Raw genomic sequence first — 26,528 nt, forward strand, 5'->3', positions numbered from 1 at the left:
AAAATGGAGCAGGGCAGTTCATCTAATGCGTAGGTCAGATAACCATTGGACCATTAGAGTTAGAGTATAGGCGCCAAAGGAACGGACGCGCGGTCGAGAGCGGCAGAAAATAACGTGTGGCGATGAAATTAATAAGTTTGCAGGTGCAAGTTGGAATAAGCTAGTGGAAGACGTGGGTAATTCTGGGTCGCTGGGAGAGAGAGGAAAAAAAACATTTATTTGAACCATCGAAGTCGTTGCTCTTGAGGCCTAGTCCTGCGGTTGAGCCACTGGATCTCGAGGCGGTCGCCGTAATTGGATGGCAGGGACAGTGTGGAGATTGATTGGACGATTGGTTTTGCCCCGCTCGGTTGATTGGCCTTCGTCCTGCAGTGGTCATAAAAACAGGCTGATGATGGTGATTTAGGCGATGATGATGAGGATGATTATATACAATCGAAGGGGTTTTGCACTCATCGAGAAATAGAATGACTGGAAACGAGCGTCACAATCTGAGAAAAGGAATATAAAAATAAATGTAATTAGTATGCAAAACCTAACCTGACCTAACCTAACTTAACCCGACATATTACAAGAAAAGTTAAAAAGCATGTATTACTTTGAAGAACCTGTGAACAAAGGAGGTCGCAGCAAGGACGAAAACTATGACAATCCAGATTATTGGACGCTTCAATGAACTTGTGAAGCGCAGTGCAAATTGTCATGTGGCTACGGTAGTATTGTACGGCTCCAAGGGCGCTATAACGTAAAGCTATTCCAAACTTTTCTATTCCAATTCTGAAATCAGCCCACCACGATTGGTCAAAACATTTTCGGGCCACTCCCAACTTCGCCTGTCTCTCACGCGACGTCACGAAAACCGCGATAGCTCCCCATCTGATATAACGTGTACACACTGATTATGCATAATTAGACGGCACCAAAGAAAAATAATTATACCTGATTCGACGCCTTTTCGCCATTAGCCCTCTGCTATTGGTACAATGTTTTCGGGCTACGCCCACATCGGAAGTCTGTCACGCCGCCTCACAAAACCACGAAAACTCACCGCGTCAAAGTGGCGTGTTGTACCCCAAAAAATAGCGTTAATATGCCGAACAAAACTGAAATTTTTCTGAATAGCCAGAGTCTGCCCCGTTTCGAAAAGAATACAACATGGCTGACCGCCGATCGCTCAGACCCTCGCTATAGTCGCACCTGCCGGTGAGCATGTATTTATTTGCGCATGATAAACCTTTCGCGTGGCAGTAAAATATTATCGACCCCTTTCGGCACGTATAGGACATCGCTCTGCCAACTATAACTTGCTGAGGATCCGTTTTAGTGGCATTCTTATCCTTCCGTTGCACGCCGCCACGATTTTCGACCGGCCACCGCAAGCTAAGTAAGGCGAAGCGGACCAATCGGAGAAGCAGGCACCACCCTCTACATGCGGTTATCTGTTTTCACTGTGCTGTCTCGGCCCCATCGAATCCTCTCCACTAGAGCGTGTTCCTCGCCTCTTGTCTGCCCATTAGACAAGAAAAACCGCTGAGTGTAGGCAATGTTATTGGTTTTGAACGCGACCAAAGGTGACCTCCTATAAACGAGGAGAGTGTTGGAGTGGGTTGTCCAGACAACGCTGCGGGTCACCACCCGACGCTTGCGTCGGTGGTTACGTAAATTTGACGCCAGGAGTTTGGAATACAAACAGTTTGGAATAGCTTTACGTTATAGCACCCCAAGAGTTATTAAATTTGGAACAGTCATTTAAAACGCAATGCAAAGAGAAAGCTCACGGAAACATTCGCGCTAGTAGCTCTTAACTTATTGATCAGTACTACCTATACTTAAATAATATGAAAATGAAATTATGGGGTTTTACGTGCCAAAACCACGATCTGATTATGAGGCACGCCGTAGTGGGGGACTGCGGAAATTTGGACCACCTGGGGTTCTTTAACGTGCACCTAAATCTAAGTACACGGGTGTTTTCGCATTTCGCCCCCATCGAAATGCGGCCGCCGTGGCCGGGATTTGATCCCGCGACCTCATGCTCCGCAGCCCAACACCATAGCCACTGAGCAACGACGGCGGCTTACTTTAATAATGGGGATTGTCAATTATTTTTCTTTTGTTTTCTTTTCTTGAAAGACTTCATATTATGTTTCCATTGCAAACCACGGCCAATCCTCGCCTCGTGGGTACGTGCCATAAGTGAAAGGAAGAAGAAGAAGAAGCTGTTTTGAGGACAACGCTGCGACAACATGTTTTCAGGCAACAGCAACAACAAGAACAACAAATGGCGTCGATAAAGAAAATGTTTCAATGGTTCTTCTTGATTACAAAATAATCGAAGATCAGAGATTGACAAGCAAGACGGATAACGGTCAAAATTTAGGATTGGTGCTCTTCCACTGATCTCCCCTATGATTTCTACTATGTTTGGTGGATGCCGCTTCGTTGCTCGCCAAGCTGGGCGCAGGTGATGTCACCAGAAAAGCGTCGTCGTCGGCCGGCTTTTCGCGTAAGTCGCCGTCTGCTGCACTTACAATTGCAGACGACTACTATAGCGGCCTTAAGAATTTGTCTTCGCGGTTTTTCGCGTTTTAGGGGTGTTGTATATCGTTTCATGTCCGGAACGAGTTTTTAGAATAATCTGACCCTTCATGCGATACTTTTTTTTTTCTTTTTTACCTGAAGCATTTCGTCAATCACCAAGGTTTCAAGAGCTTGCCAGTTGTACTGGCGACGCGGTTGGCTCGACGATGGGCAACACTGCACGGAGTTTATGTAGAAGACTTTTTGAGAATATTGGCTTCGGAATGTTTGTCCCCCCAACAAAGTAACGACAGAATTACAAGACATGTTCCGCGAGAACAAAAAAAAAAAAAAAAGAAACGGCGTGCTGATACTGGATGCACAGAGGTCGCAGAAGCTCAATTAGGAACATTTGCGTCGAATTGTAGCGACTGGTGCACGCAACTAGTGGCCGTCTTTGAAGCTCGGGGCGAGTCAAAGTGGAATACGACGCCTCCTTCAAGTCACCACACTGTTCCTGCAGTTCAAAACTGGTTGATGCACATCTTTTTATTATTTTTTTTAACAGTAGCCTGGCTGGCATGGTTCGCTGCCCCATTCGGCACACAAATCCTCCGATGTAGACTGCAACGTTTGCCCCATTGCGTGACCTCACGATATCGCTAGTCGGAAGTTGATTAACAATATACCGTTATATACTGTCAGTCGATAATCGATATCGATAGTCGAAGCATGATACCATAGAGTGATGGCTGCAAGGCCTGCTTCCTGGAAGAATAGTCTCAACGTGTCTCTTCCTAAGCATACGAATCACTGTTTGTAACTGAACTAGCTGAGACCACAGGGCACCTAAATAATAGAGTGCCAGCCTCGCAGGCCTATGCAGCTTTCTTAAATACAGGCGATTGCCAGTGCTATAGCAGTACCTTTTTCTTTCAAATGACGCTCATACAATGGTGGGAAAGATACACGTTGAAAGACTTCCCCAAAAACCTTCTCCGGTCTGCTTGGGTAGCTTACGGCACAGCAGGTAGGTATCTTTAGGTAAAGAAGAAACCCGAACGCCCGTAAATGCGAGCTGCATCGTCGTGAAGCGCCAACTTCAGAAACCAGGCCGTTTGCTTCCGGAGGCTTCAATCGATGGCGCTCGACACGCTATCAAGCTAAAAAGGCGGAAGCTGTTGACTGACACCTCGCTTCGACCACCTTGTTGATAATACTGGTCATGTCTTGCAAGAAATGGCACAACCCTGCAAGAAAGGGTTACGTCAACAAAATGGTGCTATCACTACGACAAAAAGAAAAACGGTTATCCAATAGAAATTTAGCGTACACTAAATAAAGGAATGTTTCAGGAAGTAATTAGCTGTCCAAAAGAAAACAAGATAAGTTAAAAAAAATCAGAGAAGGACAAGTCTGAATATTGTGATAGGGATCAGAAATTTTCAAGGTATATCATGTAATCTATCACTTTGAAGTTATAGAACACATGGCCTTTACGATGAAGAACGAAATTGTGAGAAATACGGCAGAGTGTGATCAAAGTTGGAAACAGGGATATGACCATCTTTTTTTATGTAGTAGAATTAATGATAGATGGGTCAGTAACTTCCTCCTTGTTGGTCTAGAGGTTCCGTAGAGAGCTGTACAAGATTTTATGCACTGAACCAAAGACGATGAAGCACAACTTCCAGAATTCATTTTCTTGAATTGGGATGCAACCGGCGGAATAGAAAAAAAAGGTGATCAGCAGATTGCAGTTCATTGCAAATGTTCCTTAAAGAAGGTACCGCCAGAAACAATTTGAGCGAGTAAAATTTGGTGAATGGATACAACAGCACTAACTGCATGGTTATCAAAACTTTAAATCGCTAGATTGGACACCACTATATCCGTACCGAGAATAACAGAGATGCAGAAAGCTTTCGACCACATGCGCGAATACCCTAATGTGTATACCTTGTTTTTATTTATCGGTTCTAGCAACTGTTTTTCATCGGACAGAGCATACAGGGGAAATTGACCTATTCAGGTGGATTACGGCAAAAGGTGGATGATACTTGCGCAAAAAAATGCAACATGCAAGCGGCTAATCAAAAAGTATTATTAATTAACTTTTTAGTTCTACACTGCAGATCACATGTTCCAAGTGTGAAATTTAAGCCAATCAGATGGGAAGCCACGCCTGCTTCGCGGAAACCCAGCGACAAGAGTAAATTTTCGAATACCCGTCCCGAAAATATGCTTAAAAAGTTAGCGTAGCTTGCACAAGTGGCGCAAGGCTAAAGCAACAGCGAAGCCGATCGGCACCTAGCTGACCCTGGCATTACGGGTTATGCTTTTAGGGATTTATTCATTATTGATCGATTACTTTTTCCCTATTGATTCGTTATTGATTGGCTATCGCAATGTATTAACCACGTAATTGGGCTAGGCTAAGCCCCACCAGGTCATCGTCATTATTTTTTCCGGAATTTATTGATTATTGATCCATTATTGGTTAGCTATTGATTGGCTATCGATTGGCTCTCGATGGCCGACTAGGCTTAAGTAGTTCCAACCATGCTCAACTAGACTTAGCCAGGTTCAGCTTCGCTAGTTCACACGGGTAGCTGCCATTGCGCTTGGACCCATTCTGCACGACCGCCAGGATCGGCCCACATTTTCTGTTCGCGGTTGATACATTACACCCGGCTTAAACAGCTCCGCTCTTAAAAGGCATTTGCATTAAACTCAAGATCATCGCAAACTTCAAGACGCAGTTGCTTTTCGAAACGCATTTCAAAGCCAACTTTCAGGCCGGATACATCGAACGTGGTACAAGTCATACCATGTTTCCAAGCAAACTTCACATCGCTACTGCTCGCCTTTAGTTTCGCAGTTACATGTGCCGTAAAGTGTGTAAATAAAATATTTTCAAATGCAACATTTTAATGAGTGACATAGACATTGCGATATGTCGCGCATGTGATGTCCGCCTCTTTATGTATTGCACACTGCGGTCTATCATTGGTGATTAAGTATTCGATTAGTCCTAAAAGAACTAACAGATGGTATACGTGAAGCTTTTTCAACGAAACTCACCGTATTTTTGAATAAGCACTTTCTCCCATGTTTCCACTGTCTCTATTATTTTTTTTGTGATAACAGGTGCATTTGGTCGCCAACCAGAAACAAAATTGCAATACTTTTTTTGACCTGCTCATCAAAGCAAACACACATCAACCAACAGCGCATCGAAAGTACACAAATATGTAAGTGAAAAGGGACACAATGCTGGTGACGCGGTGATTACATATGAGAACTGTTGACAGCTCAAGAAACGTTCTGCTGTCCTGGTCAGACGTCCCACTCGCATAGTCGTTGTCCTACACTTGGTTCGTTTATTTGCGAAGTTCATTGTCACTCCAGTGGAAAGCCGTATCTATAGGCGAGTAAAGTTCGTGGACGAGAAAAAAACCTTACGTTCAGTCACCATCTGTGACGCATGTCGTTCCAGCCGATGTTAGGAGCCACGATGGTGGTAGTACACTAGCGTGCGGTTGCGGCAACTCCAGACGATGGGCTGTCGTAGCCGCTGCCGTAGCCCGCAGTCGAAGCGTTCCAGAGTGGCAGGTCAGCCGCGGCCGCGCCGTACTCCTCCTGCTTGGCTGAAACGACGAACGTGTCATTGACGCTCCGCACCAAGGAGGCGTTGTCGCTGTTAGTGGGCCCTGCTCCGAGCGACGGTCCCGCGTCTACCCTCGGCCCATTCGCCGAAGCGTTCGGCGTCGGAATCTGGACGGTGACCGAGCGGACGTCGCTCGGCCTGGTGTCGCCAGCGGCAGTCGTCTGCTTGCCACCGCTGTGCTCTTTGACAGCCGTCTTGGTATCGCCGTGTGAGACGTAGTTACGTACTTCTTCGGCGTACTTCATCAGCTTGCCGTAGTTGCCGAGCGAGTAGGTCAGGACGCAGGCGCATCCCAGGATGGAGACGCCCAGCACGGCGATGATCACGTACAGGCCATCGCGGTTGACCAGCACTACCGGGAGACCGACCTGTTCTTGCACCTCGGGTTGCATGGAGGTGCCGGCTCACTGCTGGCGATGTTGGAAAACGTCAGGCCGCGGTGCCGCAACGATGAAGATTGCGGTGGGATTTGTGCCTGCGTGCTGCAGTCGTCTCCAGCACGACAAGGAACTGAAAATGCCCGTCGCAGTCGGGGAGCGTCGAACGTTGGCGTCTTTGCGAGCTCTTCTCGTTCTTCTTCTGTCTCTTCTCCCTTTCCTGTGGTGTTGTTGATAATGATGATACGTAGAGGACAATAATAAGGACGATGACGACTACGAAGACAACAACGATTATAATGATGATGATGCAATCACTGGCTATTGGAGTGGGCGATCACACGAAGGTTCAGGCCAACTCGAAAAGAAAAGGAGCAAAAAAGTTACAATTCTCCTAACATTTATCACACTGTCTCTTCTGCCGTTATTGTTTTTTCCTTATTCTTGATGTTGATTTCGTAAGACATGGGCACATACGGGCGAAGAGTATTTAACAATCAAGAAATGGAATGTATAGGAACAAGTGCGAAAATTTGCAATGACGTATACGAGGACAACACTTACTATTGTGGAATTACAAGAATAGTTATAAAGCACCCAATGAAGTGAATAACATATTTCAATAAGACGTCAGAGCAGTGACGGAACCTTTGGCAAGCAAACCTACTGGACGCCTGTGTCAACTTGGGCCATAAAGAGCAAATTGTCCTATACATGCATTCATAATGTATGCCTGCAAGCGATAATAAATTGGAAAAAGTCACTGAAAAAGAATCGTTATGTAGAGGGAGGTCCAGGAAACTTATCCGCAAATAAGTGAAACGGTATTGAGAACGAACAAGAAATGGTGAGTGGCTTCTTCTTCATTATAGAAGAAGCATAGGTCTGAGATCGAGAAGCAAGACAGATAACGGTAAAAATTTAGGAATGGGGCTCTACAACGAAAGCTGGTGAACGCCAACAGGCTTTGGCCTGCTTCTTGTTATTACTGATTATTTCCGCCACAAATGACATAACCGACCACCTCAAAGGGTTACGTAAGAAAACGCTGGTTGTACGACGAGAAAATGAAAAATAGATTTACAAAGAAACTTCACATAAGTTATATAAAGGAATGTTTAGTGAACCAATCAGCCGTGGAAAAGAAACGAGATAAAAAAACAATAATTAACAAAAATACAAGAGGGAACGTTCTGGGAAGGATCACAGGGATTTGGAATCACAGGAAATCTTCACTTTGAAAATATTAAACTTACACTTTTACACAGAGCGGACGCAATCGCTCGGCGACGTTCTTCGGCGCACGATCTGTGGACTAACCTCCGGCTTAAACAGCTTCGCTGTTAAAACAAATTCTAACTTATGATCAATTTAAAGTGTCAATTCTACTGAATGTAGTAAAAGCTCTAATTTTCACCTTTCTTAAAAAATGCAACACATCAGACGCTATAGTTGGACTCCAGAATGAATATCTAGAAGATTTTCCTGACAGCGCGGTAGTGTCCACGGGCGTCACCCAGAAAAAGGAGAGATCGGCAATTGAAATTGCTCTGAATCACTATCTTGGAGGTTTGCTATCAGTGTTCAGGAGTACACTCATATATCTATGCACATATTTGGGATGAATTCGTTAGTCGCAAAGTCGAAGTAGAAGGAGACAAGATAAACTGACTTTGCAGGACTTTCGTTTTCATTCATGTGCACCGAAATGAGCACATGTATTCATCCGAAAGTGGCATGAAGGTACACGAGAATCTCCAGGTGCAGCAAAAGAATGACGCGATGATCACGTAAGGACTGGTGAAAGCTTCAGCAAAGCTTCTCGTTCTCAAAGCAGTGGTTTTTTGGGCTACGGATGTTCCTTTATTGACAAAAGCATTTCAGAAATCGTCACGCCCGTAGCTTCAGAGTTCGTGAGCGAAAATTGATAACATGACGATCAATCATCCTCCATGGATCAGCGACCCGTGCTGTTCCAGCTGACGTCGGTGGCCACGGCAGAGGAGCTCTCGTGCGTGGTTACGACTTCACCAGCAGAGGAGCTGTCGTTGACGCCACTCCTGCCACCCGAAGTCGTTGAGTCAAAGTGCGGCGTCTCTGATGCGGCCGCGCTGGACTCCTCCTGCTTGGCAGCAACGACGAACGTGTCACTTACACTCTGCACCACAGAAGCAAATGCGCTGGTATTTCGTCCCACTCCGAGCGACGGTCCTGCACCAACCGGATTCATCGCGATGACCGAGTGGGCGTCGCTCGTCGCGGCGTCGACACCAGCAGCCGTCTTCTTGCCACCGCCATGCTCGCCCGCAGTCGCCTTGATCCCGCGGTGCGCGATGTAGTTACGTACTTCCTCAGCGTTCTTCTTCAGCTTGCCGTAGGTGCCGAGCGAGTAGCCCAGGACGCAGGCGCACCCCAGGATGGAGACTCCCAGCACGGCGATGATCACGTACAGGCCTTCGCGGTTGACCAGCACGACCGGAAGGCTGAGCCGTGCCTGCACCTCTGTTCCATGGTGCCGGCAAGTTCTTCGTGCTGCTGTAAAAAACCTCGGGCAGTTGTGACGCTGATCCCGGTGGTTTCTTGCGCCTGGCGCTGTGGAACAGACGTCTCCGGCGCGGTCCGAAACTGGAAATGTGGGGCGCAGTCACAGAGCCTCGGGCATTGGCGTCTAGGCGAGGTCTTCTTGTTTTTCTTCTCTCTCTTCTTCTCGTTCTTACCCGTGTTCTTGATGCCGACATCGATTCCTTAATACATAGTATGTACCCACCACAGCAAGTTCAAGCACATCGGAAACAATAATGATTAAACAGAAATACAAATATTTGCAACAAAATTGCAAAATACAGGGTTGATTGCTGTCCAATGACAAGAAAGAAATGAGAAAATAGTGAAGGTCTCAAAGAACGCGTGACAAAAAGAAATCGCAGTAGATACTGCACCTCTATATAGCAACGCAACCTGCTAGGCTTGTCAATGAACATGTTACTGCGCACGCAGTGGCGAGCGAGCATTTCGGCTCTTCTGGTGCAGTCTAACCGGAGCGTGCCCCTCCTTTGCCCACAGATCCTGATAGTTTAGTGGGCTGAGGCATCTGCCACCCAGCACAAGAGGCTACGGAAGACGATGCCGCGAAACGAACAACACTAACAGAATAGCCCCCTTAGCAACACACAGCTGTTCGTCCGATGTGAGTGCACTCGAGCACACGCACGCCAGGAGCCGCGAGTGAGACGCGAGGAACAATTCCATCCCGAGTCGATACCGTAAAAACTTACACACACGTACTACAACACTACCTGCTGCCCCAAAAAACACTACAACTGCTACACAGCACTGTCACGCCATAGAGAGCCGTACTATAACGGAAACCATGAACAAATATCCTCACTCGATTCTATACTACGCTATACACCCTGCGCAATATCTTTTATAAATGCCCACACTGCGGTGAAATTTCAACGCTCTAACACATGCAGCGTATCTGCTTCAGCAAGCACACCAGACCTGACACCCATAGCACATCCCTCCACACGGCAATGGGAGGCAACACTATCCGCTTCTTAGTCGATGGATAAGCTCGTACATGTCGACCCATCGAGAAGGACAGCTAAGGCCGCTGGGCTCCTAGACTGAGTTCACCATCCACTGCATAGCGAAGGAGCTACACACGCTCGCTTCAATTGCATGCTATTCTGAATAAAGTTTATTCTCTTTCTCTACATATATATCTTTCTATATATATATTATATATGTGCTCCGTAAGTGGGGGGTTTACGTGCCTTTGGCGGAGCGCCAATTACTCTAGGCCGAAAACGACGCATCTCCTCAACCACCCAGGCTAATGTGCTCGAAATGCCAAGACAGTTGCGGGAGGAAGTGTACGTCTACTATACGCGCCAATCTTGCTTTTATTAAACAGCGACAGCTGACACGGACGACCTAATCCTTTGGCCGTGTGGGCGCACACAGAAGCTTTAAAGAGGACTGTCCCGGATATCGGTACCCGGGGCAGCAAGACTACAGACTCCGGATACACAAAGCTTTTCATTCGTAAGTTCTCTTTTCCATTGGTCGTCTGCCTTCACTAACAACTTGTTCAGCATCATGATTGGCTATACTCTTCTCTTAAGAACAGTTATTGCGCAAGAGCATTTGTAAATATGCGCCCACATGCTTGATTGTAAGCATTTCGCTCGCTTACTATGTCCTCAAGGAGAGCGTCGATACCACCCTCGATTATATCGCATAGGGGATTGTCATGCCCGAGTTGTTGTTAATGGAAATGACATTCTTTACATAGTCAAACCAGTTTTCTGTCCCGCTATCTAGCTATCACGCCATAGATTTGGCCCGATACTGTAGATAGCGCAGTCTAAAAATCGTGGCAGAACTCATCTGCGATGACTGACCAAGAAGGCCAAAAGCCAAAAAACATGTTCCACTGTGTATGTAACACTCTTCAATGAGCCGCTTTGACGTCAAGTTGGGTCACTGTGTCCCTTGGGTCACCGTGTTACTGGGTCTGCGCGGATTTTATGACAGCGTCACCAGAAGGCGCAGTGTGCGCACACGGAAGCCCGAGAGAGCAGCCCAGCTTTAGTACAGACCACCCACGTGACGCGTTTCGGGCTATTCGTATATACTTCGATAGTCATCGTTCTGCCGAGTTCAGCCTGAATTTTAGGTCAAGAACGAAAACGCGTTTCAATGCGTGACTTCTTGGCGCTGGCTTCCTGTGAACATGCAAAGTATAGCTTTGCGTCTCTTTTTCGCCACAGGGGTACGTTTCAGTTAATAGTGTTTGTGCTGCTCTTTTCCATGAACTTCTGCCCGCTTGTGCGCGTGCATTTTTATACCACGAAAACACGTATTATAGATGATATCTCATATAATCGTACGAGATTATTAATCTAGGACAGGCGTGTGATATGTGGCTTGCTCTGTAGACGCTCCGTGACTGCACCATCAAAGGCGCTAATAAAAAAAAAAGAACACGCCATAAATGACCTTGGCAGACATCCGCTTTCTCCTGACCAGTTCTTAATTAATAACGCACATCAGCCAAGAGCACACTAAAGTTGCATAAGGATGCAGACGTGAAAAGCGAAATTACGGACACAAAAGAACAGCGCAATTCTAAGTACAGGTAAACGTTTTCACAAAATTCATTTGCACTAGTCAAACTTCTAGAGGCGGTATATTTGCTGCATATGCACTCGTTACTTTGCAAACAGTTATCACCACTGTGATAGAAAGTTCCGGAGCGAAAGTGAGTACCTTACTGTCAATTATTATTGTGAACACAGCAACCGGTCGGTGCTGTTAGTGCCATTCCAGCTGATGTTAGTCTTCATGGCAAAGACACTGCCGCGCGCGGTTGCGGCTACTTGAGCTCACGGTCTCTCGTTGCCACCGCTGTCTCCATTCCAGTCGTTGCGTTCCTAGTGCTTCAGGTCAGTCACCGCCCCGCCAAACGCTCCTTGGTTTGCCGCACCGACGAACGTGTCACTAACGCTCCGCACCACGAATGTTGTATAGTTGCTGTTCTTGGGCCCTACTGCAAGCCGCGGTCCCTCGTCAACCTCAGATCCATTAATGGACGCCACCGGATCCAGGATTTTGACAGTGACCGAGCGTGCGTCGATCGTCCAAGCGTCACCACTCTGTCCGTCGCCAGCGGCCTTGATCCCGCGGTACATGATGTATAATTACGCACTTCCTCGGCGTCCTTCTTCGATTTGCCGCAGTTGCCGAGCGAGCAGACAAGGACGCAGGCGCATCCGAGGATAGAGACTCCCAGCAAGGCGATGATCAATTACGCAACCGGAAGGCTCGCACGAGCCAGCACTTCCATTTCCATAGCGCCGGCTCACTGTTGGCGATCCTGGAAAGCGTCGGGCAGCGGTGACGCAACGAGAACAATTCCGTTGGTTTGTGGCGTCTGCGGCTGGGGCATTCATCTTGGAACCACCCGGAACTCCAAGTTTCTGTCGGAGTCACTGAATCTCGAACTTAGCTAGCTTGCGTGGTCGCTATACAATGGCACCTTGTTGTTGCTGTTGCCTTTGAGCTCGCACGTACCTGCGCGAGCTCTCCTCTTTTTTTTCTCTCTCTCTCTTCGCTTCCTTTGATTGGCATGATGATGGTAATGACTCCTTTCTTTGTTTCTCATGTGGATATACAGGAGGCATGCGCGAATATCTGCGGGGCGATTCCACAGCTAGTTTCCTTGTGCAGAAGAAAAGTGGAAACTTACCTATCAGGAAAGAGGTCAGGCAAGGACACACAATCTCTCTAAATCTATTAACGGCATGCTTAGAAGAAGCATTGAAGCTATTGGACTGGGAAGGCTTATGAGTGAGGATCAATGCCGAATATCTCAGCAACCTTCGGTTTGCAGATGACATTGTCCTATTCAGAAACAATGGGGACGAATTACAACAAATTATTTAGGGCCTTAACCGAGAAAATGTAAGAGTGGGGTTGAAGATTAATATGCTAAGAATAATGATGGAACGGAAAATGTTATGCGTAACTTTAAGTGGCAGGAAGAAAGTGGTGTGGATCAGAGAGAAAACAAAGGGGGTAGCCAACATTCTAGTTGACATTAAGAAAAAAACTGTGGCGCGAATCCACGCTGTGAAGTTGGTTGGACAGCGAAGCTGTAAACGACACCCACAACGATTACCCATTGTGATGTCAGTTGAATTCACACACGTGGCTCTACAAAGAGTGAAACAAGAGACAAGTGAAATGTACTTAACCACACCCTTTATTACTTCACAACGACATTATGTTCACGCTGTTTTTCTGGCGTCCTTGCTTTCCGTGGTCTACCCATGGTAGCCGGGAATGATTACCCACCGCGGTGGCTCAGTCAGCTAAGGCGTTGCGTTGTAGTGCACGTTAAAGAACTCCAGGTGGTCAAAATTAATCCGGAGCCCTCCACTACGGCGTGCCTCATAATCAGAACTGGTTTTGGCACGTAAAACCCCAGAAAGAAGAAGTAGCCTGGAATGAACTGAATGAGTTGCTAGGCCATGGTGACGTCACTACGTTATTTCTATGCTGTTGGGTACTTTTCCACTTCGAAGTAGCTTACGCAACCGTAATCTTTACCGGGAAACACACGCGTGAGAAGGAACGTGCTTCGCATATTCGCAGACGTCATTAGCATACATTACACGGTTTGCACTTCACACGAGGGTTTTGAATGACGTGAACCCCTTTCGAAGCAGCTGCAAACCTAATCTTTACCGGAACGCGTCGGAGGGTGCTCCCATTCTTCACACGCGCCTTATCATCCATCATGTGGCTTTGATGCTTGTTTGTGGTTTTTCTTTTGAAAACGAGAGCTGAGCTGTATACTGTGCACTTGATTTCAAAGGAGATATGCTTGTACCAGTGGCGCAAGGCTAAAGAACCAGCGGAGCTGATCGGTTCCTAGCTGGTGATGGCTATACGAAGTGTATAAGCATCTCCTCATGGTCCGCGGAATCCGGGAACGCCTCGCGAAGCACTTGCAGTCCGGGCACACGTTGGGGAAGTGGGGCGAAAGCTATGCACAGTGTACGGGTGGCGCGCTGCTGACGAAACGCCGGGATGACGTCATGGCGAATGCGCAGTAGCGCGCAGCTGGTGGGAGCTCGGCCGAGCCGCCGCCAGAGGCGCCTGCTGCAGTCACGGATGCCGCCAGCCTTCGGCGCTAATGCGGGGAAACGGAGATGCGCGGTTGGCGTCGGTAACACCTCTGCGCGTTGCCTGTTGGTACAGCTACAATTTATTTCTCTATCTTTCTCATTGTGATTTTCTCATTCTCTCTTTCTATTGAGTTTTTAACCTGGCGTTTTTTGCTTACGCCAACGACACGAAAATTTCCTTGGCTGTTAGAGGTATACAGCTTCGCTGTACAAAAATTGTAGCTGGGCAGGCCATGTAATGCGTAGGGAAGATGGCCGTTGTACCATTAAAGCTACAGTATGCGAGCCAAGGGAAGGGGAAGCGCGGTCGACAACTGCAGAAAATTAGGTGTGGTGATGAAATTAGGAAATTTGCAAGCGCAAGTTGGAATCAGCTAGTGCAACACAGGGTTAATTTGAGATCGCTTGAAGAGGCCTTCATCCTGCAGTGGACATAAAAATAGGCTCAGGATAATGATGATGATTTAATACCATCGAAGGAGTTTTACACACATCGAGAAATAGAATGACTGGAAACGAACGTCAAAATTTGAGAAAAGGAATACGAAAAGAAAAGTAATTGGTATGCAAAATCTAACCCGACCTAACCTAACCCAACATATTACAAGAAAAGTTAGAAAGCATGTAATAATTTGATGAACATGTGGATAATGTAGGTCTCAACAGGGGCGAAACATGTAGCAATCCAGCCTGATGGACGCTTCAATGAACTTGTGAAGCGAAGTGCAAATTGCTTGTGGCTGCTAGTAACAGTCACTGAAAACTTATCGCGAGGCAGAGGAAGGTCACGGAAACCTTCCCCCAAGTAGCTGAAACGACGTCGATAACCAAAAGAAAAATTCAGTGTTTTTTCTTGGTTGCAAAAGAGTCGAAGGACAGAGATCGAGAAGCAAGGCTGATAGCGGTGAAAATTTAGGAATGGGGCTCTAGCCCTGATCACTACTATGATTTCTACTATGGTTTGTTGGGTGTCACTTCGCTGCTCACTGAACCGGACACAGGTGAAGCCACCGGAAGGGCGCCCTTATTATTTTAGGGCGCCTTTATTATTGCGCCCTTAACAATTTTCTTCGTGGTTTTCCGCATTTTACGGGTGTTGTATTTCGTTTCGTGTCCGGAACGAGTTCTTACAATAACCTGACTCCATATGCAATACTTTTTTTTTTTACCTAAAGCGTTTTCTCAATCGCACGCCAGTCGGGTTAGCGACGCGGTTGGCGGGGCGATGGGCAACTCTGGAGGCATTGAATGTAACAGAACTTTTGTGAATAATGACTTCGAAATGCCTCTGCGCCCCTCAAAGTAACGACAAAATTACAAGACATGTTCCGCGAGAATAAAAACGACGTGCTGATATTGGATGCGCAGAGACCGCAGAAGCTCCATTAGGATCACTTGCGGTGAATTGAGGCGACAGGTGCACGCAACTAGTGGCCGGCTTTGAAGCCCAGGTCGAGTTAAAGTGAAATATAACACCACATTAAGGTCACCTCACTGTTCTTGCAGTTCAATACCGTTGATGCACATCTTTTTCTTTTTTTTTTAACAGTCGGCTGGCACGCAGTGCAAGTCATTTTTCGCTGCCCCATTCGGCACACAAATCCTGCGATGTAGCCTGCAACACATCGGGGGACCGCACGGCATCGCTAGTCGGTAGTCGACTAACGGTGTACCATTATATACCGTCAGTCGATAATCGATATCGAAAGTCATGATACCGTGGAGTGATCGCTGAAAGGACTGCTTCCTGGAAGAGAGTCTCAACTTGTTTCTTTCTAAGCTTACTAATCACTGTTTGTAATGACCTAGCTGAGACCACAGGAACCTAAATAAGAGAGAGCCAAACTAGCACGCCTATGCAGCTTTGTTGAATGCAGGCGATTCCCAGTGCTTTCGCAGTACATTTTTCTTTCACATGACGCTAACACACTGGTGTGAAAAATACGCGCAGAACGTCTTCCCCGAAAATCTTCTCCAGTCTGCTTGGGTAGTTTACGGCACAACAGGCAGGTATTTTTAGGTGAAGAAGAAACGCCGAGCAACCGTACATGCGAGCTGAAAAGTCGTGAAGCGCCTACTTCAGGGACAAGGCCGTTGGCTTCTGGAGGCTTCAGTAGAGAGCGCTCGACACGCTATCCAGCTCAAAAGCGGAAGCTGGTGAATACCACCTCGCTTGCTGAACTACCACAGATGCAGTGGCTTGTGATATCCACCACCCCATCGAAAACTAAAGACGGAGGATGCCGCTGCCTGGCGTAGGCTGTAGACAGGCACTTACACGAACCTACACATATTACATCGCATACACCCCACAGCCTACAGGGACGAATGTCCATGGTGCGATGCCACACCGACTCTACATCACATTACGTGGAACTGCACGCTACACAACATAGAACACCATGGAACGAACACCAGGAGGGAGCCACGAGAGGCACTGCTGTCCAGCTCGGCCCTCGACGACCGGCTCAAGCTTATCCAGAGAGCAGGGAAGATGGCAAGAGCCAGTGAATTCCTAGACTAGGGGCCCCGACCATTCGCGATGCCGTTTCGGGGGACCACAAAACTGTGATTATTTTTGATAAAGTTTATCGATACTATTGGCGAAACTGGCTCAACCCTGCCAAGAGGTTTAGGTCAAAGAAACGGTGCTATTACTGGACAAAAAGATAAACGGGTATACAAAAGAGATTTTATCATAGGTTAAAAAAATTAATGTTTAAGGAAGTAATTAGCTGTGCAAAAGAAAACAAGATGAGTGAAAAAAATCAGAGAAGGACAAGTCTGCATATTGAGAAAGGGATCACAGATTTTGAAGGCAAATCTTGTATTCCCTCACTTTGAAATTATAGAACACGTGACTTTTACGATGAAGAACGAAATTGTGGGCAATACGGCAGAGTTTGATCAAAGTAGGCAACAGATCACCTTTTCTGTTTATTAGATGTAGTGATATACAGGTCAGTAACGTTCCTGTTACTCAGCAGATTGCAGTTCATTGCAGATGCTCCTTAAAGAATATACTACTGCCAGAAACAATGTGTGCAAGTAAAATTTCGTGATGGGATACAACAGCGCTAACTGCATGGTTTCCAAAACATTGAATCGCTAGATTGGACACCACTATCCGTAATGAGATTAACGGAGATGCAGAAAGCTTTCAACCACATGCGCGAATGCCCTGTGTATACCTTGTTTTTGTTTATCGGTTCTCGCAATTGATTTTGATCGCATAGAGCATGCAGTGAAAAAGTTTGAAATATCCGTCCCCGAAATGTGCTAAAAACACATTTGCATTAAAGTCAAGATCATCGCAAACTTCAAGACGCTGTTGCATTTCGAAACGCATTTCGAAGCCCACTTTCCGGCCGGATGCATCAAACGTGGTACATGTCCTACCATGTTTTCTAAGCAACGATCACATTGCTACTGATCGCCTTTAGTTTCGCAGTCACAACATGTGCCGTAAACAGCATAAATAAATATTATTTGACAATACAACATTTTAATGAGTCACATAGACATTGCGGTATATGGTGCATGTGATCTCCGCCTCTTTAAATCATGCACATTGCGCTCTCTCATTGGTGATTCTTAAGCATTCGATTAGTCCTGAACAATAACAGGCGGTATATGTGAAGCTTTTTCAACGAAACCCATCGCAAAACACCTTGTCCTATGGTTCTGCTAACCATAACTTTTTGGTTGGGGTAAAGAGGTACACTTGATTACCAACCAACTAGCCCGCTTATGCCCCTCACTGAGTATCTCTCCATGATCTCTACTCGAAAACCAGATTAATAACGTACATATACAATAACCTCACACGACCATACTTGACTCGCATATTATCTCCCGTGATCTAGCAAAATTATTGAACTTGAGCAGTACGTAATGTGTGGTGTTTGCTTGCAAAGACTCCCACAATACAGCGAAGTGGTACCGAAGCACTGCAGAAAGCGACGATAGAGACAACATTGCAATACGTTTATTGATCTGCGAAACACACATCATGCAAATCCACACTGAAAGTACACAATTATGTAAGTGAAAAGCGCCACAAGATGACGCAATGATGACATATGAGAACTGATGAGAGCTCACGAAACGTTCTGCTGTCCTGGTCAGACGTCCCACTATAGTGGATTCGTTGTCATACACTTGTTCGTTTATCTACGAAGTTCAATGTCACTGCAGTGAAAAGCCTTGTGTAGGCGAATCACGTTCGTGGGCGGAAATAAATACCTGACGTTCAATCACCACCTGTGATGCAGTGACGGTTGCCGTTCCAACCGATGTTGGGAGCCACGATGGTGGTAGTACACTAGCGTGTGGTTGCGGCAACTCCAGACGATGAGCTGTCGTTGCCGCTGCCGTAGCCCGCAGTCGAAGCGTTCCAGAGTTGCAGGTCAGCCGCGGGTGCGCTGTACTCGTCCTGCTTGGCTGAAACGACGAACGAGTCATTGACGCTCGGCACCACGGAGGACGTAGTCGCTGTTATTGGGCCCTGCTCCGAGCGACGGTCCCGCGTCTACGCTCGACCCCTTTGCCGAATAGTTCGGCATCCGAATCTGGACGGTGACCGAGCGGGCGTCGCTCGGCCCGGTGCCGCCAGTGGCAGTCGTCTGCTTGCCACCGCTGTGCTCTTTGACAGCCGCCTTGGTATCGCGGTGTAAGATGTAGTTACGTACTTCTTCGGCGTTCTTCTTCATCTTGCCGTAGTTGCCGAGCGAGTAGGTCAGCACGCAGGCGCATCCCAGGATGGAGACGCCCAGCACGGCGATGATCACGTACAGGCCATCGCGGTTGACCAGCACTACCGGAAGACCGACTCGTGCTTGCACCTCGGTTTCCATGGTGGTGCCGGCTCGCTGCTGGTGATGTTGGAAAACGTCAGGCAGCTGTGAAGCAACAAGTACGATTCCGGCGGGATTTGCGCCTGGGGCTGCAGTCGTCTCCAGAACAACAAGGAACTGGAAGAGCCGGTCGCAGTCGGGGAGCGTCGAACGTTGGCGTCTGTGCGAGCTCTTCTCGATCTTCTTCTGTCTCTTCTCCCTTCCCTGTGGTGTTGTTGATAATGATGATACTTTAAGGACGCTAATAAGGATGATGACGACGACGAGGACAACGACGATTACAATGATGATGATGTTGCAACCACTGGGCCATTAGAGCGGACGATCCCACGAAGGATCTGGAAAAAAAAACAAAGAAGGAAATAAAAAGTGACAGTTGAAGATCTCCTAACCATTATTACACTGGAACTTCTGCGATACTATTTTTACCTTATTCTTGATGTTGATTTAGTAACACATGGGCACATACGCGCGAAGAGTATTTAACAATCATGAAATGGAATGTGTAGGAACAAGTGCGAAAATTGCGCCAAATGCCTCTTTGCACTGCGTGCTTTGAACCCTTCCACAAGCAGCCGTAATCACCTCAGAGCCTGAAAGGATGAAGTTCAAGGTGTACAGACCCATCTTCGATCATGACCTGAAGTTTTACCGCAGATATTTTAGATAAATATTGGAGGACGCTTTAGCTTCGCTTTTAAGAGTGGAATGCGGTAGCATTGAAAGATCCCTGACTGCTTCTCACGCTTCCCGAAAACTGCAGCTTAAGCAACCGTAATGGTTACCAGGAAACACTGGCGGCGAACGCTATGCACGAAGGCGAGCTTTCTGGTAGAAACGCGGCCTCTTGCGTGGGGCGATCCCGGAGATATTGCACAGCCGCGCCAAAAAAGTCGCAGTTTCACCCGAAAGGCGAAGCACCAATTGCGATAGCAAATTAGTAGAGAGCTATACGGAATAAGGATAGTAGTTTTATCAGCTGTATAAACTTGGACATGCAGCAGCACCAGCAACGCGCAGAACTGTTGTCGACGCAGTCGGCGTTTTGCCCGCGTTCGCACCGAACGGGCTCGCGGCGTTTTTATATAAATACGTATTTGGTGCCGCAGCTAAACGTCGCCTCCCCTCACTCCCTCCCTCCCTCCCTCCCGTCCCCCCCCCCCCCCACAGCCTCTCGCGCGAACGAAAAAGTTACGTTTGCTCTCTATATATGGAAAGGAGGAAAGACACGCTTAATTCTGCAGCCCTTCAGGGAGCACGGCGCAGAACGCGCGTTTGCTCTACGACGTGCGTTCGCTCCCCGTGAAAGCGCGCGTCCCTCGCACCCTTTCACTTGCACATACAGCGTCCGGAGCGCGGCGACGATTTCATCGCCGTTGACGTCATACGGAACCTCACGGCGACGGCGACGGCGACGGCGACGGCGACGGCAACGGCGACGGCGACGCCGACGGCAGAAATCTGCTTTGGAGTGTCCATATAATTGCTATCGCAATAAAAATTGCATAATTTTCAGGTTTCCGTTTTTGTTTCGCACTTTTAATATTTCAGTCTGCGAATATTTAGCATGAAAGGCATGCGCTGTGGGTGTTTTGTTTCGTGAAATTTGTTTGTGGATTGTCATTCTCAAAATTCCGAGGAATAGCTTTGCCAAGAATGCAAGACGAGGTATGAGCAACATTAATGATAGAATGGTGTGGCAATATAAACCACATATACCGCATGTCATATAAGAAAGCGGGGCATATACATGTACCCAAATATATTCGGAGGGCCTGCGTAGTTGAGGATAGGGAGCCTACATGCAACGCCGTTCTAAAGAACGGCGTTGCATGTAGGCTCCCTATCCCCAACCCGTTCTAAAGCATGTAGGCTCCCTGTCATGCATGTAGCATGCATGTAGGCTCCCTAGTTGGGGATGATTTTCTCTGCCACCCGTTGACATCGCCCGGCGACGCCGATTGCCGAAGCCGGATTTTCTGCGACATGGGGCCCTTAACGCTATCGCGTTAATATACATGTAGAAGAAATAATTCATTTTCTGGCTGTTGTTCCATGTAGTATAGTTCACTTGGGAAACGTTATAGCTGAAACCATGAGAAGATTTCTCGCGTCTGACAAAGGAATAATATATGGCTGCAAGTGATAATAAATGAGAAAGAGTCACTGAAAACGCAGCGTGATGTAGAGGGAGGTCACGCAAAGTTATCCGCATGTAGGTGAAATGGCGTTGGAAGAAATTCTGAATGGTTGCTTCTTCATTACAGAAGAAGCAACCATTACTGACTTCTGACAGAAGAAGCATAGGTCTGAGTTCGAGAAGCAATACAGATAACGGTAAAAATTTAGGAATCGGGCTTTACAGCGGAAGCTGGTGAACGCCACCAGGCTTTGGCCTCCTTCTCGTTACTAAAGGCGATTTCCGCCAAAAATAGCACAAGCCCCCCCCCCCCCCATGGGTTAGTCCAAAAAAAGTGTGGTATTAGAGGACAAAAAAAAGGTATATATAAAAGAAAGTTAACATAAATCATATAAAGGAATGTTTAATGAACTGATAAGCCCTGGAAACGAACCAAGATGAGGTAAAAAAAATGAAGAAAAACCCAACAGGAAATATTCTGTGAGAGATCACAGGGATTTTGGAATCACAGGAAATTTTCAATTTCGAATTATTAAACATAAACTTTTATATATGAGAAAGAAATAGTAAAAAATACGACAGAGGGGGATCTAACTAGGCAACATTATCCTGATAATCTTATTGTTTAGTAGAGGTAAAACAGACAGCTTGGCAAACGTTCCTGTGGCTGTAGAGGTTCCATAAAGAGCTCTACAGGATTACATAATTTCACCCGAAGATTATGAAGCAAAACCTCCAGAAGTAATTTTCTTGAAATGGGAAGCAGCCGGCAGGAAGGAAAGAAGAGCCATCCGTAGATCGCACTTCTGGCCATTTTCATCTGACAAGCGCAGTGCATACAGTGCGCGTTCACGTTCCTGTTTGCTAAGTATTATATCGCCACACGCCGCACTCACGGCCGGAGAGTGACGTCTATATCGCAAGTGCGCCACGTAAATCGCCGTATTGTGACGTCATGACCTCTAAGTGGCACGTGACTATAAGAATTATTCAAGGCAACAGCAGTTATTTGTTTGGTCTGTTGCTTCAACAGACGAATTAAAGTTTAGAGAACTAATAAAAAAAAATAGGGGCAGCTTCACACTAGTGGTGGGAAGGCTGGGCAAACAGCGAAGCTGGCGTACCAACGTCGATGACCATGAGCAACCGATATGGAAGCTGCACTACGCTGCACACGCTAGCACAACGCGAAAGACGAAGCACGTAACTGACACACTAATACAACGCGCAAGACAAAGCACGTAACTGAATCGTCACCGAGTCGCGCGTACAGCGCGTCGTAATTGCAGCCTCCGCGATCAACTTCAGAAACATTTTCAGAGCTAATTGCGGAGGCCACGCTCCGCTGTGCTGAGTACGGTGAACTAGTAGTGCTTCTGCGAGAACGCGTTGGTAGTGCTTCTTGATGCCACGTTTCGAATGCTGCGAGGCGTCGTAGTGCTGAGACCCCGAAGCGTACTCAGTGCGCGTTAGTGTCATAATGCAGTACCAGGCGGCGGCACCGCCCCGAGCAAGAGCGCGGGTCACGGACGAGCTCTCTGCAAATGCGTTTGTGGCGCAATGTCATCTATCGTCGCAGAGTATCTGCATGAACGCTCATTAATGTTCGCGTATTTCCGTGAGGTTATGCTTCAAAACTCGGCCACGTTTTGCGCGAGATCACCCCGGTATCATCGACAGCCCAAGAATCAACGAAAACTCTGTCATTAAAGTATCTGGACGCTCAAACGCTTTTGCTCGGTTTCGCGGGCTCGTAACTCCGGATCTTCTGCGAATCACCGACGTTTCGCAGCCGCATCGGCCGCGCGCTACTCGGGATCGTATCGAAGTCGTCTCACTCGCTCTCGAGTAGCGCCAACCCATAGCCATTCTGCAAGCACTGTTTCAGCATGTAGATACGTATCTGCTGTGATCATCCCTCACATTTCATCTGGCGACCATAGAATTATAGTCGCGACCGATTACCTCTTCCGTTATTGCGAAACAAGAGCTGCTGCAGCAGAAATCGCGCATTTTTTCAACCATAACATCGTACTCCGCCACGCAGCTCCAGCCGTAGTCTTTACCGATCGCGGGAAATCAAGGAAAGCAGAGATGCTACAAATGGTTCTGAAGCGGAGCGGCACTTGGCACCGCACAACAACGACTTATCACCCCCGAACCAACGGCTTGACATAACGTCTAAACACGACCACCGCCGATATGCTGTAAATGTACGCATGCTGCCACTGACCGCAAAAACTAGGCTGATGTCCCCCCTTACTTAACTCGTACAGCGCTGCAATTCAAGAAAGCGCAGGTTTCGCCTCGTTCCGGTTTCTCCATTGCCGAGAGGTCACGTCAATGCTCCGCGCCAGGCTGCTTCCCAACGCATCCGGAATGTTTCAAACCGACGCTGCACTTTCGGCCAGCGCGCCGACGAGGCCCGTCAACTTCCGCGTACGGTATTCACTGTCGGCAAGCATCTGGCGCCCGCCGCTACGATCTTCGCCACAGAGAAGTTAAGTACTGTCCTAGCTACGAGGTGTGGGCGATGATGTCTATCCGACAGCGTGAACATTCGGAAAAGCTATTCCGCTGGTACTTAGGTCTTCACAAGGTTGTGCGTCGCCTCAGAGATGGTACCTACGAGGTTATCCCGGTAGGTACGTTGAGATGTCCCCGTCGTCAACCCGAACTTGAAGTCGTTCGCGTCACCAGACTAAAACGTTACCTATCGCGTAGTGACCCGCCTCTTCAGCGACATATTTTTAACGCGATATCATTAAAGGCCCCCCGTCACCGAAAATCAGGCGTCGGCGTCGGCGCCGGCGGCCGCGGCCCAAAAAATCATCCCGAACGATCCCGACCACGCAAGCCCTCCGCGTGGCGCAATGCATTAGTGAACAAAATTGAATTTCTCAAAATAAAATCCGTCAGAAAAATCGTAAATCGTGGCTTAACCACAAACTACAGACGTGATAGCGTCGGACTGTAATTTTAATTTACGAGAAAACCTAATTCTCTTGCGCGGAAACTCTAACACAAACCCCTTTTCCAGCATGTCTACCATTTATATAGCGACGCGCTCCGGTTTGTTCCTTGCAAAAAAAAAAAAAGTTGTCGGCGAAGCATCAATTGCCATAGCAAAATTGTAGAGAGCTAGACGGAGTAATGATATTAGCTTTATGAGCTGTATAAACGTGGACATGCAGCAGCACCGGCAACACGCAGAACTGTTGTCGACGCCGTCGGCGTTTTGCCCGCGTTCGCTCAAAATGCGTGCGGCGTTGGTGACTGTTGCCGGAGCCTCTGATATAAATAGGCACTTAGTGCCGCAGCTAAACGTCGCCTCCCTTCCCTCCCCCTCCCCCTCCCCCACGGCCTCTCGCGCGTCGGAAGAAGGTGCGTTTGCTCTACATATATGGTGATTGTAAAGGAGGAAAGAGACGCCTACTTCTGCAGCCCTTAAGGGAGCACGGCGCAGAACGCGCATTTGTTCTCCGCCGTGCGTTCACTCCCCGTGAAAGCGCGCGCCCCTCGCGCCCTTACACTCGCACATACAGCGTTCGGCGCGCGGCGACGATTTCATCTCCATTGACGTCATACGGAACCTCACGGCGACGGCGACGGCGACGGCAGAAATCTGCTTTTGAGTGTCCATATAATTGCCATCGCAATAAAATCACAGCATATCCACGGGGTGAATGATGATGAGTGAGCGAAGCTCCGGAGGGAATCATCGGATCTCCCGCTTAAGGGGACGCTAGCACAAACGCGTTAGAAACGTGCAGTACTCTCTAGTAAGGGGGAGCGGCCACAGCGTCTTACGCAGCCATTTACACATGCCGGAACGTGCACCGCGTTTGCCGACGCCATCACATGACTGCTGAGAGAGTATACCCCCCGTATTCATAAACGCTCCTCGACTTGAACTTGATTTGCCACCGCTTTGGGCAGCGCGTTCGAAACGCGTTGAAGGTAAGGCGGAGAGGCCACAGCGTCTTACACCAGCTTCTTACACGGGCCGTAACGCGCTAGCACAAACGCGTTAGAAACGCGCTAGAAACGCGGCCTTTCGTTAATGTTGGGTATTTATTGCCATCGTGGTGCGTGTGTCCATGTCCGCTTCGTGGCGTAGTGGGCTAACGCCGCGCGCTCGGAAGCGAGGGGTCCCTGGTTCGATTCCGCGCTACGGACACAACTTCGGAATTTTTTTTCTCATTTTTCTCAGACTGGTTACACACTACTGGTTACACACTACTACTACGACGACGGGGACGGAACGGGTGCCGCTATAAGGAGCTTCGCCCCTAAAACAGCATCCAAATGGAGCTCACTTCCTCGGCAGGCGCACGCTTAGGCGAAGTTGGAAAAACAGGAAAGCTGCAGTGGCCCGGAAGCCTGACAAACAGCCTAGGATTTTAAAGACGATAGTCTTTCTTGGGGAACATAAACGCTGAAAATTTGGTCTGTCTGTCTGTCTGTCTGTCTGTCTGTCTGTCTGTCTGTCTGTCTGTCTGTCACCCGATTCAGCCACCCGGCCAAAGTTGGACCACTTGCTTACCGCCCACACTACTTAAACTGGTACGGCTGTTCATACTTGTGAACGTTATCGATCACAAAGTAAATATTACGCATATCTGAGGCGCAACATCACTAGGTAAGTAGGTATGTGTTCCTTTAATAGAAAATACATAGATACGTAACTCTAAAGATCCTAGTTTCTTAAGCGGCGCTGAAAATGCCATGCTATGCGCGCCGACGAACGACGTTCCCCGACTGCGCGCCGACGAGCGCCCTCTGCCATGGAGGAAGGAAACCCTCTGCACAAGCTCATGTTTCCCGATGTATTGCCAGATGGCGTCCATGTCTCACGCAGCGCCTCCTCAATTTTATCAATGCCAGCCAGATGCGGCCGATTCAACATAAAGGAAGCGCTGTCCGAGGCAGGGCAAAACATAAATGGCCGCTTGATGAAATAATGCGGTAAAATGAAATCTGTTCAAACAAACCTTCATGCCAGGACGGAAATGGTACGAGAACAGCATCACGGGTGGCCGCGGATCAGACCAGCACTCATGTAGTACGGCCGGCAGAAGACTATCGTCTTTCGACGACATTTGCAGCGAAGCACGCAGATACGCGGCAATTTTTTTGAATGCCATCGCGTTCCACTCTTAAAGGCAAAGCTTAAGCGTCCTTTAATTGTTATGTTTTTAAGAACAATTTTGCGTGTTCTTCTTCCTCGGGTGCACAGTGGCCTGTCGCGCCTGTTTTATTTAT

General features: G+C 47.7%; 1 protein-coding gene across 1 annotated transcript in view; it reads right to left on the minus strand.

Moving 5' to 3' along the window:
• Positions 1-5,979: 5,979 nt before the first annotated feature.
• The window catches only part of LOC125946755 (uncharacterized), a 76,023-nt gene continuing 55,474 nt past the window's right edge, over positions 5,980-26,528 (minus strand). Inside the window, exon 2 of the mRNA XM_049670718.1 lies at positions 5,980-6,351. Coding sequence (XP_049526675.1) covers positions 6,052-6,351 — 300 coding nt within the window. The 3' untranslated portion in view covers positions 5,980-6,051. The remainder of the gene's footprint in view (positions 6,352-26,528) is intronic.

This window comes from Dermacentor silvarum, chromosome 7 (genome assembly GCF_013339745.2).
Source record: "Dermacentor silvarum isolate Dsil-2018 chromosome 7, BIME_Dsil_1.4, whole genome shotgun sequence".
Classification (NCBI taxonomy): Eukaryota; Metazoa; Arthropoda; class Arachnida; order Ixodida; family Ixodidae; genus Dermacentor; species Dermacentor silvarum.